Source organism: Serinus canaria, chromosome Z, assembly GCF_022539315.1.
Source record: "Serinus canaria isolate serCan28SL12 chromosome Z, serCan2020, whole genome shotgun sequence".
Classification (NCBI taxonomy): domain Eukaryota; kingdom Metazoa; phylum Chordata; class Aves; order Passeriformes; family Fringillidae; genus Serinus; species Serinus canaria.
Genome location: NC_066343.1, coordinates 54,951,088 through 54,971,728, shown reverse-complemented (window position 1 = coordinate 54,971,728; position 20,641 = coordinate 54,951,088). Strand labels below are relative to the sequence as shown.

General features: G+C 35.7%; 1 protein-coding gene across 2 annotated transcripts in view; it reads right to left on the bottom strand.

The window, feature by feature from the left end:
- Positions 1 to 20,641, bottom strand: part of SGTB (small glutamine rich tetratricopeptide repeat co-chaperone beta) — a 23,988-nt gene extending 3,347 nt beyond the window's left edge. Inside the window, exons 1-10 of one of the 2 annotated variants that reach the window (XM_009098179.4) lie at positions 20,505 to 20,641; positions 18,787 to 18,909; positions 13,800 to 13,903; positions 13,303 to 13,372; positions 9,541 to 9,640; positions 7,016 to 7,120; positions 3,888 to 4,026; positions 3,739 to 3,801; positions 1,682 to 1,719; positions 1,347 to 1,430 (exon numbers count right to left, since the gene is read on the bottom strand). In XM_009098179.4, coding sequence (XP_009096427.1) covers positions 1,347 to 1,430; positions 1,682 to 1,719; positions 3,739 to 3,801; positions 3,888 to 4,026; positions 7,016 to 7,120; positions 9,541 to 9,640; positions 13,303 to 13,372; positions 13,800 to 13,903; positions 18,787 to 18,886 — 803 coding nt within the window. In that variant the 5' untranslated portion in view covers positions 18,887 to 18,909; positions 20,505 to 20,641. The remainder of the gene's footprint in view (positions 1 to 1,346; positions 1,431 to 1,681; positions 1,720 to 3,738; positions 3,802 to 3,887; positions 4,027 to 7,015; positions 7,121 to 9,540; positions 9,641 to 13,302; positions 13,373 to 13,799; positions 13,904 to 18,786; positions 18,910 to 20,504) is intronic. The other variant, XM_050986548.1, reaches the window with a different exon arrangement.

The window sequence follows — 20,641 nt, the reverse complement described above, 5'->3', positions numbered from 1 at the left end:
CAGTTGAAAGATGCATTACATTAAAATTAAGATTAAAGATACTTTGATTTACAGTTTTAAGGTATTTGTAGTATTATGAATTTATCTGGCTGAAGTGTCTCTAAACAGGATCATTGATATAAATTTATTTTCATTCTTTAGTACTAATACTTCTGCTTGAGAACATGGAGGAGAAAAGTTATCACCTTACAACATATATTACCTTTTATGGTAAAATAACACATCTGCTCCAGTGATTTATTCCCTTCTTTTTGACAGGATCTAACTGTTTAAAGTAACTACTCTTAGAGTTGGTGTACAACCTTATGTTAACGGTTCCAGAAATACAAAATGCAGCTGCTGACTTTCACTTGTGAACAAGATGTCATTAATTGAAAGCAAGCATACTATCAAATTTTTGTATCTTGCATGACTGAAGTAATAACAGATCTATCTATAACAGTTGTAGCTTAAGAATTAATTTAATAGCAGAGACTAATTCCATATATGAGAAATGTAACACTTGTTTACTAATAAAAAAACCAGTAAGTAAAAAATATGATTTCATGAAAAGCCTACTTTGTCCTCTCTGTTACTTCTGCATTTTGTGCAAGTACCAAACTACCAAGACTCCTTCAAACTACAGTGCAGGTTGAGGGAAAGCTACATTTTTATAGACGTGTGCATAGTACACAATTTTTATGAAAACAGCCCTAAATTTTTGCAGTAAGACATTTCTGTCTGTGATGTAAATCATAAATTACTTTTGCCTACTTAAAAATAGTTTGGAATTGGCTAGAATACTGAAATAAAGTAAAATTGTATGCTCTATTAGAGATCTTGGGATATAAGCAAATGGCATGGTTTTTTCAGACCCTTCCAGATGGATATCATCATTATAGTATAAAACCTTGGGTCCTAGGTTTTGTAAAGGTATTCTTCACTATCCTGAGTTCCCTGAAACATTCCTCATCTAAATGGAGGGATGCCAGAAGGGAAATTGGTTTGACTTGTGCTAAGTAAATCTATCTTTCCTAACTAGTACCTGAGATACTAGATAGTTATTCGCACAATTCGAAAGCACATGTAGGAGTACTTAAAAGATTTAAAGGAATTTAGTAAGTGGCATTAGAAAATAACAATGTACAAGAACCAGAAAGTGAAGCTGAGCATACAGCAGTTCAGTCATTCCAGTTGATGGCAATGTATGGGGCAAACAAATGCAGTCCTGGAAGATAAGTCTTCTTAATAACAAACAGTGGGAACAGACCACAGTATAATTCCCTTGACACTGCACCCTTTTAATAGATGTTGCACTGTTACCCTTCTACAAATGTGACAGTTAAAACCATGCAGTTCTTACTTACGCGTGTATCAGGCTGGACAAATCCGAAAGGCCACCAACCCCAGCAGCAGGGCCACCAATGGCATTTGACATCATCCCTGACATCCTGGAACAGTTAGCAGTGTTTGTATTAGGGTGTGCAAGGATCTTTACTGTAAGCAATAAGCCCCACTTCTTTTTTGAATTGCTAAGAGGAACTAAGTTGCAAGGAGATGCAGCTACACTTTTACAGTAAGCAAAATAAAATTACATTTTCAGTAATATATCTGCATTTCCAAAATATAGCTGTACATATTATACATCTTTTATTAACGTCTTAAGACATTTGTTTTAATGGTACCCCATTTTAATACTTACAGTTGTTGAATCTGAGGATTTTGCATTAAACTTGCTGCCTAGAATAGATAACATACAGCTGAAATTATAAAACATTTACTACTTTGCTATCACTGAGAAAATCATGCAGAAGAAACCCACATGCTCTGTTCTGTTGTATTACAAAATTAAGTTTGCATGCAGAGCAAAAAGAATCACTACAGCAACGTATTTCATGTAAGTGAAGCTGATCCAATTTGTTATGTGTTAAAGAAAAAATAGTGGATATAGATTCAGACATGAAAAATACAACGAGCCATTTAACATAAAAAACCCAGCACAGAAAACCAAACAAATGAAACATTGAAGAATTGCAAGGACAAAAGTTTTCTGGACTTTTTGGACAAAAGTCTGTATTTTGTTACTTCTCAGCCTGGATAAATTAATTTTGTAACTATTATTAGTACCAGGCATTAACAGTTAAGATTATGGCCACAAAATATTTCAGACCAAATTGGAGTGTGGACTTACTTTGTAGTATGGTTTTGTGGTAACATATATCTTCTCTGGTAACTGTATATCTTCTTATTTTGTAGTAAGCATGAGGCTATTTAAAATTTCTCATTCATTAGATACCTCTAAAATTACATTGCTTTTACCATAGTGTAAGGGTGTCTGTGGACTGATACTATAGAAAAAAACATGTGATTTTTCAATGTTAGTAATGTAATTGCTACAGAAATCAGTGTCTGTATGAATGCACCACCAGTAGAAAAACCACAGTATGTGCTTCTTAACTGTCTTATTTAAGATATTACAAAAATCAGATATATCCAATATTCATTTTATTGATCAATATATCAACATATATAGATAACTCAAAAGTAAATAAACTTTTTCTCTAGTTAATAGTTAGATATAAAATGTATATAATGTCACATGCAGGTCAATTCTGTGCTCAATACAGGGTTAGTTTCTTCCATCAGTAATAAGCCTTATCTAGTTTAGGGACCAAAAACTGAGGCTACAACCAATTTTCTCAAGGTCAGACAGTGAGGCAATTTTTTCACCTTAACAAAAAGACCAAGTAACCACACCTTGGGAAAACAACTCATTTATTCTTAAATAAATGCTCTGTGTCCTATCTAGTTAACCAGGCATCTTCTGGAAACAATGTAAAAGATCCTTTCCCCAAAGCCAGCTCCATACATCATTTTCTAAATAGACCGAGGTTGTTCTAAGCACATCATGTGGCTAGTGAAGTAGTACACATAGATGCAGTGCCATTTAATCATGAATGCCATCAGAGAACTTGCTCCCTCTTTCCTTACCCACTGTCTCTATTATTTGGACCATGTTACCAAACCAGATATATGGATCTCTTTTGAATGCAGTGCATTTCCACACAAAAGCACTGGCTGAAATGTGCTGTTCCACTGAAGCTACCAGCGGGCTTGTAAAGTTTTAACTGCTTTCTTAAAGGAAGTAAGTTTGGGGGTTGTTTTATGTGGGTTTTTTTCAGTTTATTTTTCTCCAAATTGCATTCTACAAAGTTAATCAATTCTGTTTAGCTAAGAAAGCCATGTGGGAAAAAAAGACAATACTGAGAAGTATACAATTTGTTATTGTACTGAACATAAGAATGCAGTATATACTATTTACATTCATTTTTTAAACTCTTAAGTTATCAGGGATAATTTGAAAGAGTAAGAACAGAAAGGTCTCTTGGATAGTTCTCCCAAAGGAGAGTTACTTTAGTCCTCGTATCATTGTTAACTGTTCTATGGACAACTGAAGAAATTTTCATTATGCTGTTGACAAGAGCTTTCTGTCATAGCATGCATAAAACCAGCATAGCTAAACTATGTGTGTTTTTTTCTATAAGTAATAGAATCAGCTGGAAATAAGACAGGTTTTATTGGAGATAATTGCTTCACTTCTTGTTTCAACTGTAAAATGATGTAGTAAAATTTAAATTCAGTGTAATAAAACCATTGCTATAATAATACTCATTAAAATTGCTTGTATTATTGAACAACAGTTGTTCTTAAAAGTTCAGTTTTTAAAATGGGATAATGCAAACCTTGAGATATACTCACCATACTAATGAAGGCAGGATTGTTTATCAAGCTTGCCATGTCAAAACTCAGTCCAGTTCCAGTCTACAAACAAATTGCAATTGAAGCTAAGTTTCCTACAAAATCCCAGTTTAAACTATTTTAAATAAATAGATACAGAGCAAACTTACAGGACTGGACACGTCTCTTAGTTTCTGTTCTGCTATTTTCAAATTTGACTTGTAAGAGTCATTTTCTGGATCAAGATCCAGTGCTTTCTGGTAACTAGTAACTGCTTCTTCATATTTATTCACTGAGGTCAGAGCCAACCTAATGGAAAATAAAGAAATCCTGGTTAGAACATAAATGATCATCAATTTTCTGTTCTGAGTAAAATAGTATCTCACAACTGATTTTTAGCTTGACCATTTAATTAAAACAGGTACTACTGCTTAGAGTAAACACTTGGTTTTGTAGAGAAGGAGATCCCTCAAGAACACATCTTGCATTGTCTATTTCATGTATATGCAAGTTTCATTAAAAACTCCTTGGTATCATCAAGTGACTTTATCATTTTAAGACCACAAGCTAGATCCAGCATCTGTGCCTTTTTGCATAAGCTCTAAGTGTTTTTTCCAGATCTTTTGACCTAAGAGATTATTTAGAAACTTACATGGGTAGGTAGGGCAAAGATACTCTTAATATGACTTATGCAATGTTAAGAAACTAGACCTACAAATACATTGTTTATTTTTATATATATTAAAAACCCATAATTTTAATATAATTACTGTACTAAATATTTGAATAGAGAAGATTTTTTTAAGATATTGTTGTCTTTTTACATTTGTATAAAATTATTTTTATTATTAACATTTTCATTATTTTAAAATACTGGACCTATAAATTTCAGCATTTTTGTCTGAGGGTCAATGTAAAGGTTCTCCTTTTGGATCTTGAACTTGAACATCTTGACAAATGGGTTATACAGCATAGTAGTAATATCTGTAAAATGCTGTAAGAAACCCTTGTATCAAGGAAGCCTACTTAATGTTTTGAAAAAGACTCTGCTCCAGCAGCTCATGATAGTACAGGACAGACCTACTACTTTTAAGCAGTATTTTATTTCAAATTTGATTAGCTACTATGTTTAAAGTATCATCCTTCTTTGAATTATTCCAGAAGTCCATCTGGCTGCAGTTTTAATTCTATCTGCCACTGTATTTTCAATTTATACTGACCAAAAAACTAATATGATCTTTTCCTCATTTTGTAGAAGATTTTCATAACCCACATTCAAATATTTAGTACTTCAGTTCACCTTCTGATGGTGAGCTACACAGCCTGGGTTGATAAGCCTCTGCTTATGCCCACTAACAGAACTTAGTCTTTCATCTCATGCAAACAAGTTCAGCATTTTAGATACATCAATGATTGTCATTGCTCTCAGTAAGAGTATAAAACTTCAGGAATTTCCCATATAGCTCCTGGAGGAATCCACACAATATTAGTATTTTCTCTCTTAACTCATTTACCCCCATAAAACAGTCTCCCTTTCAGCCCGTTAACTTGCCAAAATAGTTTCTGCCCAGACAAGAAATGCAATCCATTATTTCTGTGATGCAATAGTGCTTTTTACAGAAAAAGTGTTTTACAGAGAAAGTTTCTTGGAGCACAGTACAAGTCAGAACAGCAATTTCTTTCCTCACACCTCCTACCCAGACAAGTGGTCTTTCAGGATCACACTGAATACCACCTTTAACTGACATTCCCACTTTAAAATGTCTCCCATCTCTGAGGCATTTCTGCATCTTTCTGTGACATACAAAGAATTTCTCTCAGATTCAGAGAAAAACTGATATGTCTCCATAATGCTGTCAGAGATCACATCTTTTTCATAAGGATTTTTTGTTGAGAGGGTGTTTTCTACACTGGGGGCATGGTGGTGGGATTTTCACTTACTACTAAACAAGCATGGTTTCCTCATTCAGCCTATGCCAAATTTTTACTCATCTGATGGGTTATGCAATGGCTTGTAGCTCAAAATATGTCCTCTATTAAAACAACCAGACAATAAAATAAAGAGAAGCTCGATTGTCTGAGAATGGTTCCACTTTCAGTGTGTATCAAAGAAACATTGGTCTTAAACCCAAAAATCTAAAATAATCTCCAGGTAAATCAGCCTGTAGCATCTCTCTGTATCAGTGAAATCAAGGGAGCTTGGATTGTGCTATATGAAGAAACAATCCAAGGAGAGTTATATGAAACAAAACCAATTCAACAACCAATTCAACCTAAAATTTTGAAATCAACTAATCATTTCAAAAGCTCCTTAGTCTAAGTTGGTATTAGTAAAATGAACTGTATTATGGCAAGTTTTTTAAGTGATAAAATTCCACCACATTTTATCTTAAAATAAATGTCTCCTGCATGGTTTTGTGCCAAGCCAACAAGAATTATCACAGACGATTTCAGGGCATGGTTCAGAATTTAGTAAAGACCAATGCAGTTTAGCAATAGGTTGGTTGAATGTGGCCACTCCACACTGCAAAGTAAATTTTAATAATATGGACAAAAGCCATTTTGGGCCAACTGACTCAACAAACAATCCCAAGCATTTTTTAATTTACAGGTATAAATATAACCTCAAAAGACATATGCAGCATTAAGTCCACTACTACAATGTGCTTAATTATTGAAAATGCAAAGCTAGACATCTTGGAACAATGGCTCTTCACTGAGACCAACAGCCTGTTAGAGTATTCCTGTCATTGTTTTCAGTTAACACTTAAAACCACCCTCAAGAGGCTATATAGTTAAATCTCTCAGACATTGCTGAGAAAACCTGCCAAAGAGACATAGTTTATTCTTGCTAAAATATCTGCTTCCAAAGAGCTATTGAAAAGAAAATCTGAGGCTTTATTCCTGCTAGTGTAAAGCCCCAATGCTGTTCTCTAACAGTATCAGTAACAGATTCAATGTACCAACAGCAGAATTTTAACTATTTTAAACTAATTTGATTCCTTTTAACAAGTTAGGAGATAGGAAAAAAGCATCATTACTTCCTAAACTATATCCAGCAAGTTGATAAATTGAAAGATAAAAACAGCAAACAGATAAAATCTGATGAAAATGCTGGTATCAACCACATAGAAAAAGAGCCGACAGTCTGATAAGGTCACCCTCAGAAAATTGTTATACTTACAATGTTCTGTAAGTGAATTACAGTGAATTCTGTAAGTGGCTCCTAATATTTTAGAAAATCTATAGTAATGTACACATGGGTCTTCGGTGTTTGCTTAGATTTCTATTAGCTTACCCCATTCTTCCATATGCTTTGCTGTACTTTGGATCTATTGCTATGGCACTCTCACAGTCCTTTATTGCTTCCCTGAAGTTGTTGAGCTTACTTTGAGCAGCAGCCCTAAGAGAAAGATGGTTAGGAAATGAAGCTTTGTCAAAAAAAAACCCCACCCAAAAAACACACAAAAAACCAAAACCAAACCAAACCAAACCAAAGAAACCCAAACAAAACAAAACAAAGCAACCAAACTCCAAGCCTAGATATTCACACATTTCTTACTTATTTAACCTTACTGACTTTTCATTCTCTATTTTGGCTATGTTTACCTTTCTTTAATGAAGTAGAACAAGCAAATGTTATGAGTTAAGTATATGCCTAAGTGCATCACTGGACTATGGTTTTGGAGAACATGCACTCACCTCTGAGGACACAAAGGACAAATAATTCCAAGGAACTGTCTAAGATCTAGCATATGGCTACGCACAGAATAAATCGTAAAACCTATTACAAGAAGTGAAACTGTCAAGTAGTAGTTTATATAAAATCACTGTCAGGGAGAAATACTTTATGTAATTGGTGTTTTCCAGAATTATCATTATACAGCCATTTAAAGGAATGCTGTGATTTTTTTCCCTGCTCAGGATTTTATAAATCATCTCAAGCTTGTAGGTAAACCACAATAACATTTCTCGATAACCTCTGCATTACTAAATTACAGTTACATCTCTATATTGGAGAAATACTAAATGTTGCAGATATTAATACAATAAGATTAAAGACTTGACCAAATTAAAAAGGACACATTAAATGAAATTAATGTAACATGATTAAAATGAAACACACTAATAACCAAAACTTCACCAGTTTGAAAGGTTACAAGCCACTCTCATTTATTTTTCCTTCGTTAAAAAAATATAGTAGAAATTAAAATATTTTCATTGCATAAAAAATATCTCTTTGTTATTAAGAATCCTTTGTTCTGTGATTAGCTCCGAATTGCATGGGTTTTTCTGACTTTGATTAAAATGTCTTCTGAATGGGACTACTTATCTGTTTTGGGCTGTTAAGCAGTTGTCCAACTCCACAGATGCCAGTGAAGATCTATAAATAAAAGCTAGGGACTATGCTTGTTCTCACATGTGTTTTAACAGAAAACTTTTTTCCAGGTTCACAAGAAATTTACATGGCCAGTTAAAATTTCAAGGGCATATCAGCCCACTCTTTTTTGCACTGCTGTGGATAAAAAGCAATCCCTCTGAATGCAGCATGTCGTCATGATTCCCTAACAAGCTTAAGATAATAATAAGGTAGATACTTACTGAAATACTTTATTATCCACAAAACTCCAAACAACTCCTGTTTTTTTTTTTAATTATTACATACAATACTGTAGTGACTGACATTGAGATTTGTTTTGGTTCTCCCAAATGTGGTATGTGATGATGCAACACAAAAATTATTTCTGCTCTTGCTAATTAAAACTTTGACATTTAAGCTCATACTGAGGAAACTCCCAGTGATTTTAGGAAGCTTTTGAATCTGGTCTGATATTTCTATTTTATACATAAAGTGACTCATGTGATCAGTTTTCACAAGGAATATAGATGATTTTTACTTTTGAACTGCCATCCTAAATATGTAAAATGTTAGCAAACTGCATAATTTCCTTTCTCTTTAAACTTGCTTTTAAATACTGAATCTTTCATTTGTATTTATCACAAACTAAACTCTGGAGCAATGGATGCAAAGCTTCAAAAATAGCAGAATCCAGTGGGTAGAGTGTCACAAGGCCAGATTGACAGCACTTAAGTTAATATATCCTATATCCTTAAATTAATAATAGAGACATTCTAGAGGTGGTCTCAATCCAGGAGGGCCTAAAGCTGGGACTGCCTTTGCTCTTTGGCTGCATTTCCAAGCAGTGTTCCACAAGAGCAGAGAGCTGTGACTAGGTTAACATGCCCTTTCAAGCTTACCTGCTGCCAAATCACTATGTCTTCTTCATTCATGATGGTAAAGAACAGATTAGATAAGAAAGCTGTAACAGCAGCATTGTTATTTTTCAACAGGTCACACATGAAAATACTGACTATTTACAAAATGCTTGAAATCCCCTAAATGGTGATTTTTTTTTTTCCAAAAAAATCATCATTGATGATTTTTTTTTTTTTGCCAGTGATGATGCAACACAAAAATGCAACAGCTAGTACTCGAGGAGATAGAGAGAGCAGCTGAGTCACTAGAACACCAGAGAAAAAGGCTTTTACTACTCTGCGCAGGCTAGAAATCACAGCCTACGCTATGATTTAATATAGACAACCTGACACACACAATACCTTATATGAAGAGTTGAAAGAAATTTTAAAGCCCATTTTAACTGATAAAGATACGCTGAATGAGCTCACTTTCACTCTAATTTTACAAATCTAACAATAGGTTTCTAAATAGGGGTTTCTAGCCTTTGACCTCCTTCACAATTTATTTTTAAAATCATGTTAACAAAGTCCAGGAATGAAAGGTGTGTATCATTTTGGGTTTACCTGTTGCAGTAATAGACTGCATTGTTTGGATCCAGTTCTATAGCCCTAGTGTAACAATCCACTGCAGCACCATAATTTTCTTCCTTCATATGATTATTACCTGAAATGAATTATAAAAAACTCTTAAGTAATTAGATGAGACAGTATGTAGTTAGATGAGACAGCTCTGTATGAAAGAAATAGAGTGGCTACCTTTTAGCATCTACAGAAGTGAGTTATGACTGCACTTTTTTGAGATACGTTCTTTTAAACAGAAAAGTAATGGAATAATGCAAATAAAAATATCTACTATATCTGTGAAGTTTATGATGTTATTGCAGAAACCTTCTGCAATACACAGAAACCTTCCTCTTTCATTTTGGCATTTTAGACTTTCCAGCTAGTTTCTGCTGTCAAGGAAAGATCACTTCACTGAGAAGTGTAATTGTAATTGCACTTCCACTCTAGTAAATTATCTTTGCAAGCCCAATATGCTATGTTAATTTTTTAATCTCATTTTCTTATATGTCCCAACAACTTGCTAGTAACTATCTAAGTAACAACAAAAAAATCAAACAAAAGTAAAATTAAGCACGTAAGCCCCATTTTTGTGACGCTAAATAATTAAGTCATTAAGACAATGAAACGTATGTATAGCATAAGCAATCTAAAAGGATTCAGGAGTAAAATTTCTCACCAAGGAAACTTAGAACTTCTACTTTGTAGCAAAGTTTCACATTTCCTATAGTTTAAGTCCAGTGGGAAAAAAACCAGAAACATTTATATAACTTCTTTATGGACAGAAAATTCCGGACTAAGGTCTTTCAAAGCAAAAGACACCTTACACCTTCTTTTGTCCCCAACACAAGGCAATCCTGGTAGTTTCTCTCTTTCCTGATGATACAGTAGTAAAAAACCCTAGTTCAGTACCCAAACTTGTCTGTGGTTCTTCCACAATCAATTTTTGGCTAGCTAGATCCTACGGAAGCCTTGATTTCCTAGAAATGTCAAGAAATGGTCAGGGAAAATAGAGACTTCCACTGACTTCTTGTATTTCAGCCAAATATTTAAACCTTCTCGTAAAATAAACAAGTCAAGGGATGGGGTCAATAAGTTACTACTGATGTAGGTAACTGCGTAAGCAAAGGCTAGAAAAGTTCAGTCAGTGCAACAGTTTATCTCTGAGAGAAAGAAATACTGTGGAGCAAGTCCTCAGTGCTTGCGAAACAACTGTCCTTGCATTTATTTGTGAACACAAAGAGCTTAGTGAACAAAACCAGATTTAAGTAACAAAGTATCATCAAAGTAGTACAAAATCACATCCTCAACTATTGCTATACTAGACTGTAATTACAGAAAGCAGTCTCTTCCAGTGAGAACTCAAACAAACTGTACTTGCATACCTTCAAAATACAAGCAGAATGTAACAATATCTTGTTTCTAGAGGCTCACTGTTTATGCAGTTTTCCTTTGTTCTAAGGTAAAGATCTGTACACTAAATGATATTGTCAGACAAAAAAGCCTTGCAAGTCAGCTGCACTCAGCAAGATTGTAGCAGTTAGTGTTCTTTTAAAAAAAAAATGCCATCAATGTCTATCAACATTAGATTTTCTGACACTGGTCTGAATATGATCCAGCATACAAGGCTAAGTTGGAGATAGTATCAGTGCATACCCTTCTTGTTATCTCTCTCTCCAGCTGCAGCCTTGATACAGGAAAATAGAAAAATAGCCAGATCTACTAATTCTGCTGAGATAAGAAAAAGCAACTGTATGATTCTACTTTAATGTCATACAAAATCCTTAGGACAACAAATATTACACAAATGGTTATACTTCTGAACATGTCTTCTCTATACTGTAAATACTACCTATTGTTATAATTATACTGTGGTAACAAAACACAGATCTTCCTACAATTAAGCCACCATTACACTATACAAACCTGCACATAATTGTGCTCTTACACATCTTATACTAAACTAAAGTGTCAAGTGATATACAAGGTTAGGCGTCTAAATTCAAGTAATGAGTAGTCTGAAGTGTATATTACTTCCTGGTTACCAAGAAAGAAAATTCAGCTCCCTGATTTTGTTTTCATTCATTCATTAGTGAAAATCTACAAAGATATGGGCTGGTTTGAAACCAGAGGAGCAGGCTGGTGGCCATGAAGGTAAGGGAAGTTGTTCCTTGGTGAGGGCATACAGATAGAAATGAGAAAAATCACAGTTATAGAATTATAATATTATAGAAGATACATATCAAGTAGACTTCCCCAAGTTATCTAATTTGTTCCCTAATGCAGGCTAGAAAATACTCGTAACTGAAAAGCATGATAGTGGTGATAGATGATATGTGTTTGAACATGTGTAGGATCAAAATAATAGAGAAAGCAGAACACCAAGTTTTAATTTTATTATGGGAAATTACCAGAGGCATTTCAAGCAGTTCAAAACTACTTACTAATGCCCCTGACAGATGACCCTCTAACTGGTCCTTTGTTACCAAGTTTAGACTCTTCTAGGTTTTTTCAGCAGAGCTCTGGAATTACTTTGGTAAAATCACACAAAGACTAACACATAGAACACACTAATTTCATTTCCTCGGTCTGTTTCACAGACCCTTGTAGACTGAACAATAGCAAGACTGAAATCACAGATTTAAAAGAGCTATAACACCCACACCTGCAAAGTGCTGACTATTCCTACAGTTCAATAACCATACTGAGACCAAGAGATAGTCTTCACTTTCCATGAGTTGGTAGTAACAGCAAAACAAAAAGCCAGCATGCACAGCAGGTAGGTTACAACTTACTAACACATTTTCACTTGTGACTTAACCATGTTTGAGCTCTTATTCTCAGAATTAAAAAGCTAATGAGCAACTCCAACAATTAGGAAAACTTAATTCAGAGCCAGTAGTAGATTGCATTTATGATTACAGATGTCCAGTTTTAAGATAAGAGAGACATAGAATTAATTTTGAAGAGCAGTAGGTCTTCTTCCACATTATTACAGAAATTTTGAGAGGATTATATCTGCCTTGCAATTAAAAGTTTACTTGTTTTTCCTATGAAATTTTCCAGAAAATCTAGCAGGTCATAAACAATGTGATTCGTAAAGCAACACTCCATAACAATTCAAAACAGTTATCAGTGCCACATGCTTTTTATAATTTCCCTTCCCTTCTTTTTGACGGGAGGTAATACGGATTCCTTCTTAGACGGCATTAGTGACTTCTATCGTACAGCTGTTTTTCCTCACAGAACAGCAATAACAGCTGCCAGAGGGAAAATAAACAACTGGTTATCTGCAATTTTTATAAAGCATAAAGATAATTTCACATATGTGAAATATTAACCCTAGTAAGTTCACAAGAATTTTTCCACTGGCTTCTGTTGGGTCAGTTTTTTACCAATGTTTGACATCACATACCCATTTCAATAAGAGTGGAAACTTGTATAACAATTCCATGCACAAACAGCCAAACAATAGCTGTTCATTCTTTAAAGCTTCTGCTACCTAGCAATATTTCCAACTTTACATGTTATCCCTTAGATTTTAAGCAACCTCCAGAACCAGGAAGAGAATAAATATTATTTCCTTTGCTCCCGGATGGAACAAATGACCTAGCCCCCTTAGGACATAGCAGTCACCGGAGAATATATAAGCTGAAGTTTTTTTGTGGGGGTGGTGGTACCCAGCTGCTATAACTATCACTACCCACAATAATGTGAAAATATAATAAAAGCATAAGGCAATTTATTTCTGTTTTTATTACAAACCTTCATCCTTCAGTTGGTCAGCCTTTACAACGCCCTCTGGCAAAGAACGTGAGAGAGGCAGCATGTCATTCTGTATGGAGAAAAAACCCAAGATTTTTTCCTTTACTATATAAGCCCTGCTTTTATCAAAAACTTTCAGAAAGAAGTGAGAAACATCAGCAAGCTACAAATGACCTTAGGCACATCAGGCATTCATCTCTGGGAACTGCAAAATGCTTAAATAAAGAATAAAAAACTTCAAGTGAAAATGAGGCTTCCACTCTTTAGTAATTTTTTATATGGAATTTTCTGTGTCCGGCTGAAATTAATTCCTCCCACTGCCCCCAAAGATTCACATTATCCTAGCTTTTATGGAAATGTAGGTTTTTTTCATATTTTCCTTAAGTTTTCACATCATTTTGACCTATACAGAACTTTAATATTGTTGTATTCATATATAATACGAAACCTTAGCACATACTGGAAGAGTAACTCTAGAATCTAAATTAAATTCTTACCTTTTGAATAGAATTTGTGAACATTTCTATCAAATGCTGCGAGGATGCAAGATGAGTATCTTCCAGGGTAATCTTGAACACAGTCTCCAGACACTGAATTGCAACTTACAGGAAAAAAAAAATAATAACATAGGTCACCAGTTTCTCAATATAAGCATAAGTTCACTAATTTATTTATAAAGCTGTGACTGACTTCCTTATTCAACTAGTAAAAGCAGATCCTTGGAACATAAAAAAAATAAAGAGAGGCTACCTGATCCCCACAGAATGAGCTTGCTGAAAAAGATCTAAGATATACACAATCCACATATAGTGTGGGCATTTAAACCAATTTAAAATTTAATTTTAGTTCTTTCAGTCTTTTAAAGTATTTTTTAAAATATAAAAATATAATGATTTAAGAAGAGCCCCACAACTCATAACACGACTAGAAATGTCCATGTGTCACACACCCCCTCTCAAAGTACACAACTGGCATATATTTGTGTGCCATAACAGCTGGAAGAAAATGGCTCATCTTTACTGTACAGAATAAAGGCGAGATACTTATTAGTCTTATCTTTTTTTGGAAAAAAGTATATTTATTTGAAGATATTTTATTAATCAAATGGTGCGCTAATCACAAAACTTTGTCTTTTAAAAAATATATCTGCAATATCCTTTCATGTGTTCTGTGTGTAAGGATTAGCCTGCAATAATTGTAAATACAGTCACAGAAAACCTAAAAATGTAGAGCCATATCCCTAGCTGAAGTTTTAAATATGATCATAGTTTTAGACAAAAGAAGATCAGTGGCAACTACTATATACAATTCTGTCTATATACATACATACATACATATAGCTGTATGTACACACACGGAGTTAAACTATTGCAAATGATATAATTATTTCCCCTATAGTCTTAAGAACCTAGTACAATGTTTTTATTAACATGTATCATCTAAATGTTTTAGACTGAAAACTGAGAAGGAACAAAGAAGGGTCTTTGTAAAGCCCAGCTTGAACAGAAAAATGGGTGTTTTAACACATATTATGGACAACCAGGAGTATATGAATTCAAATTAAGTATCAGTAAAAACAGATTCTTAGTATTTAAACTTACCCTCAATCCAATGTTGACATACTAAATATATTTTGAATTATTTTTTGCATTAAAATGAAACTGGACACTGATCCAAAATTAGAAAAGTAAAATTACTGAACGTTAACTATAAGGCCAGTTTTTATCTTCTGTGTCACAGCTGGCAATAAGGGGTCGGAGGGGAGGGGTAAGAGATTTGTAAAACAGGTAGTAAAACCTGGAAGATGTAATTTTTTTAGAAAATTGTACAATAGCAATTTCTTACAAACTGTATGGCATGACACAAAGTTAAAGTTGATAGCATGTAACAATTGAATACACTGCTAAATATGCATTATACAAGTTGCTCCTATAATCTATAAATCAAATTACCAGGTCATAAATCACCCAGTAAGAGCACTGAGGGATTTGAATTAACCTCATTTGTCTCCTGCTCTGTGAAAAACTTAGTTCTTGTAAACACGTAAGCACGGATTATGCTGAATTTTGAAATATATATAAACCTTTACTAGTGCTTTTTATTAGCAGGCTGATTATAAAATCAATGAAACACATATAATTTTTCCTTTTATGACTTTATAGGAAGCCACTTGCAATAGTTTCTTACTAATTTTACCCGCCAGTTTCTGAAAGGCACTCCCTTTTCTGAATGCCTCTCCTCATTTGTAATTTTGCATAAATTTAAAATACAACCCCATCCTTTCTCTTTCTCCAGGCATCAAATCTATGACACCAAATCTCTATGATATAGAAGAGTTTCACGAAATGCAGCAATACACATTATGTGTAAACAAAATTACTCTGACTACAGTAGTACTACTACTCAGAATTTTCATCAAATAATTAGTTGGTGCTGTGAATTCCCATATTTCTCCTTTAGGTGGAAAATGGAATTTACAGTTCTTCTATCTATCACATGTAGTACATGTGATAAATATAGAGATATAATAAAATTAGGGCCTCTTATAGGATGAATCAATAGGTTAGAATAACCACTGGCTAAATCCAAGCCAACAACAGAAACCCACACAGAAAGAAACATTGCAAAACAGAAACATTTTCAAATCAGAAAATATAGTAAGTTGTGACAAGGTCTGAAACTTTCCTGTTTTAACACTACACAAAAACACAACTCCAGTAAAACTCAAAGGAGTGGGAACTTGGTTTTTGCCTGAAAAGTTTCTCAGGAGGCCAGACTGCCAACACCTTGCTATCCCATTTATCCAAGTGAGGCACTGTAAAATTCTGCAAGCTCAATATTATCAGGGAAAGACGTGGCGCACCATGCGAGCTATTCACCTGAGATTTTTCCTATGTCTGATATCAAAGGCCAAAGTTATCTGTTGTCCCAGTTAGCCCTACCATAACGCACCTAGGTGGTGGCTGAAGCTTGAAGTGACCATCTTGCAAACCACTTCCCTGCTGAACAGCTGGGGCTCACACAAACACCCACTATCTGACAATAACAGCACTGGGCTATGCTGGAACCCAGTGCCACAAAGCTCCAGGACTTCTGCTGTCCAAACACAAGCCTGCATCACCAAGCAACACGAAGGCCAAGACAGCCTGCATCACAGCCAATAAGCAGGCTGAATAATGAGCATTAATTGGGGTGCTGAGGCCCCCATAGTACTTGCTGTCACCTTGCTTCATCTTACACAGAACTTTACCCATGACAAGTATAACATGCATCCACTGCCTTCCTGTTTTGGGAACGCTGCCCTATAGAAAATAGTTGTGGTATATCAATCATAGAAGTAAGAAGAAAATCACAGACTTGAGTATGTTGTAGAGAGTTTTTGTTTTAATCCCACAGAAATAGGTGCTATAGAAAAGAAAAAAGAAAGGGAGAGCAAGGAAGAAATCCCCACTCTGTAAACTGGAAAGAGAAATAACTGCAATTTAAACAGAGCCTAAAATATAACTTGGAAGAAGGGAAGTTTCTAGTTCATACAAAAGAGTTGAGCACTAAGCACCAGGGATCTGTATCACTGCTCTAGATGCTAGGGGAATATATTTCTCTGGTCTACCTTCCAATTACTCTGCTTTCTCAAAATAGGGCATTTTAATTATTCATCAAGCAAGTACAAAATTCCTAAAAGAAATTCACACTCTTGTTGACATTTCTATAGAATTCAAACATGCAGTATGCAGATTATCATTGAGTATGAATACATCCTAGACTTGTATTTTATAAAGGCTCAATTTTTTTTGTGATGTTCTATCTCTTTTTTTGTTGTTTTATGGAAAGTGGGAACTGTTTGAATTACTTCTTGGCACAGTCACTTAATCATACAGTGTTTTGTCTTCTTACAGACACCAAGTAGGTACATAAGGTACCAACAAAAATTATCAGTCAATTCTTTTCATCCCTTATGTCTCCACCTAACATTAAATACTTCAGTGAGTAAGACTTGGCTATTGCCACTGTACATGCACTAAAGATATTCTGCACAACTAAAATGAGTCTATTTTTCAGAATGCCTGCCTCTTATCCTCTAACACATAGCATATGGCACCATGCTTGTGGCAGAGCACAAATCTAAAAATAGGATTTCAGATCTATATTAAAATAGTAAATTTGCCTTGGCTTTTAAGCACTACTGAGGTTTTGTAATATCTTTTATTTAGAAAAGTGAATCTTAAAATTGATTATTTCATAAACACATTGGCTAAGGCTGTTCTAAGACATGTTCTCAGGTAAGTAACCCAATTTTTACCAGTTTCATTATAAAAGCAAAAGTAAATATCTTCATCTCTATTATATATGACTTCCAAAAATATTTTTTTCTTCCATCAGATAAACATCATCATAATCTGATACAGGTTAAATTTGTGATGGCTGCTGCTTTTCAAATGTACAAAATGCTCCAGATTCTGACGTAAAACCAAATCTTTTGGCTTTTATTTCTTTGGGTCTATCCTTGGAATATAAAGCTTTCTTTCTTGTTTACTATGGTGAAGAACTACACTGGACAACCAATAGGTAAAAGAAAGAAGCACACTCCAGGTTTATCTTTTAATTTATGCCTCTGAGAAGCAGGACTTGCTTTGCATCTCAGCAAAGTCTCTCCATGCCTAAGATTTCTGACATGAAGTTTCCAGTAATTAGGGAAAAGGAATAAGAACAGTATGAAGGAGAACATCAAATACTATAAGGTTACAAAGACCTAATGAGCATCTGTCAATAGAGAAATACAGAGAGAATATGTCTACAGATACACGAACTTGGGTATACAGTAGAAGCTACATCATATTGAAAATATCCACTACCACATACTCTTTGGAGCCAGTACTCAAGGGAAAAAGAAAACAAAGCATTTATCTTATTTTCTTAGGATGTCTTTTTCCTCACAAATAACATAGAATCCTTGAAAGTAGGAAAACAGTTCTTCTCGTAGACCAAAACCAATATAGTAATAGTTTTACTTCCTCTGTAACCAGCAGAGTTACTAACAAAAATGAAATTAAGAAAGAAAGCAAACATAAAAGAGACAAATAAGCAGCAGAAATTTGTGGTACACATACACAAGTCATTACCATTGTCTACATTACAGCACTGCTTAACTTAGAATCGTAGAATTGTTCAGATTGGGAAAGACCTCTGCAACTGATGAAATTTGAAGTACCTGTTGCTCAAATTAAGGCACTACACATTTGCAGCTTTATAACACTTTATAAATGAGATATGTCTTACTATTAATAATCTCAGAAACATTAGGATCACAATCTTATTTGCATATAATATTTGGTGGCAGTTTCATTTACATCATTCCAGTTACTTGCTGTGATATTATACATAAAGGAATTAAACATCTGTGCAGGCATTATATACATACACACACACATATATATGTATGCATACATATAAATAAAAATACACAAAAGCACATTTGTTGTTTACCTTCCAAGCTTTCTTGTTCATCTGGAGTGAAAGTATCCATCTGACTCTGTTCTCTCAAGAAATGGATGACTGCATAAACCAAGCGCTTGACTGATGACATGTTGAAATTGTTTTCTGTTATGTCTTAAAAACAACAGAATCTCTTGTTTTAGAAAATTAATCCTTACAGCACTCCAACCTCCTAGTAACCTCAGTAAAAAGTACACACAATACATAAAACCTAATCCTTCACCAGAAAGCCCAATAGCACGATCTGTTAAAAAATGTGGTGAATTTGCATGGATTAGGGAGAACGGTTACAATCATGTAGTCTAACTATCAGCTGAAATGCACACATTTCCTCCAGTTCATTCCTGGAAGAAAAGTTTACCAAGGCTAAAATAACTTAGCAACTTATTTTTCATTTATAAGTTTCTTTAATGGTTTGCACTTTATTTACATATACACTTGCAAGTAGGAGCAAATCCTGAAATCAAAACCAATAAAAAGCCACTGTGATAAATATAATGACAAAGAAACACACTCCAGTAGAAGTTGTTTTATGATATGACTTGGTGTTACCCTTTGATAAAAGATGTTCTATGGTCTGATATGGTGTTATCCTTTGATAAAAGATGTCCTACTGTGTGACATGCACCGTGTTATCCTTCAATGTAGATGTTCTATGGTGTGACACAGTATTATCCTTTCATAAAAGGTGTTCCCTGGTGTGACATGCTATTATCCTTTAATAAAAGGTGTTCTATGGTGTGACATGGTGTTATCCTTTCATAAAAGGTGTTCTCCGGTGTGACACACTATTATCCTTTAATAAAAGGTGTTCTATGGTGTGGCATTATATTATCCTTTCATAAAAGGTGTTCTATGGTGTGACATGGTGCTCTGAGCAGTTTATTGTCACTTTGGTCAAAGAAATAGAACACCATGACCTCAGTGCATACTTGTGATTAGTGACACTACTGGCTCAGTCTGATTTCCATTCAGCATCATCTGGGAGTTATATAACTTGGAGGACAATTTTAGTCACAACTTTTCAAGTTATTTTTCCTTAAACCATTTTGATTTAAAAGGACACAATCTTACACAGTTCTCCAAGCAATGCAGGTTTAAAATATAGCATTAAATGAATGGCAAGATTAGGACCTGCTCTTGCTACCTTATTTTCTCTCTACAACCTGCGACCAAATCGGTGTGCGGCCAAACCCACACCAGGCAAATCCCGTCGTGGAGACGGGGAAAGCCGGGAAGACCACCGACTGAGGATGCACAAACGCGAGCGCTGGGGTCCGCTATCCGCCCCCCAGGAGGGACAGCGCGGGTCCCACCGGCCGGGGATGCAGAGCCGGGACACTGGGGTCCCCTATCCTCCCCCCAGGAGGGACAGCACGGGTCCCACCGGCTGGGGATGCAGAGCCGGGACACTGGGGCTCCCCCCAGGAGGGACAGTGAGGGTTCCACCGGCCGGGCCGCGCTCCCTTCCCAGGCCCATCTCTCGGTCCCTCCCAGGCTCGGGTCCGCTCGCTCGGGCCCCAAGGACAGCTCTGCACCACCCGCGGCGCGGGCCCCTCCCGACACCGCACTGACCGCGGCCGCACCGCTCGGGGCCCGACCCGCCCCACCGGCCCGACCTCAACGGACCGGGGGCTGCGCGGAAGGAGCTCCCAGCCTTCCCACCCCTGAGGAGCTGCGCTCGCCGAAGGGACGGGCATCGCCCTTACCGTGAAAGATGCGGCAAGTCCGCGCTGCCTCCGGCTGCGAGACACCAGGGACGCGGGGGCGTGAGGAGGCGGCGGAAGCGGATGCGCAGGACAGCGGCGGAGCGGGACTGAGCACTGCGTCTGAGGGCGGCGGGAGG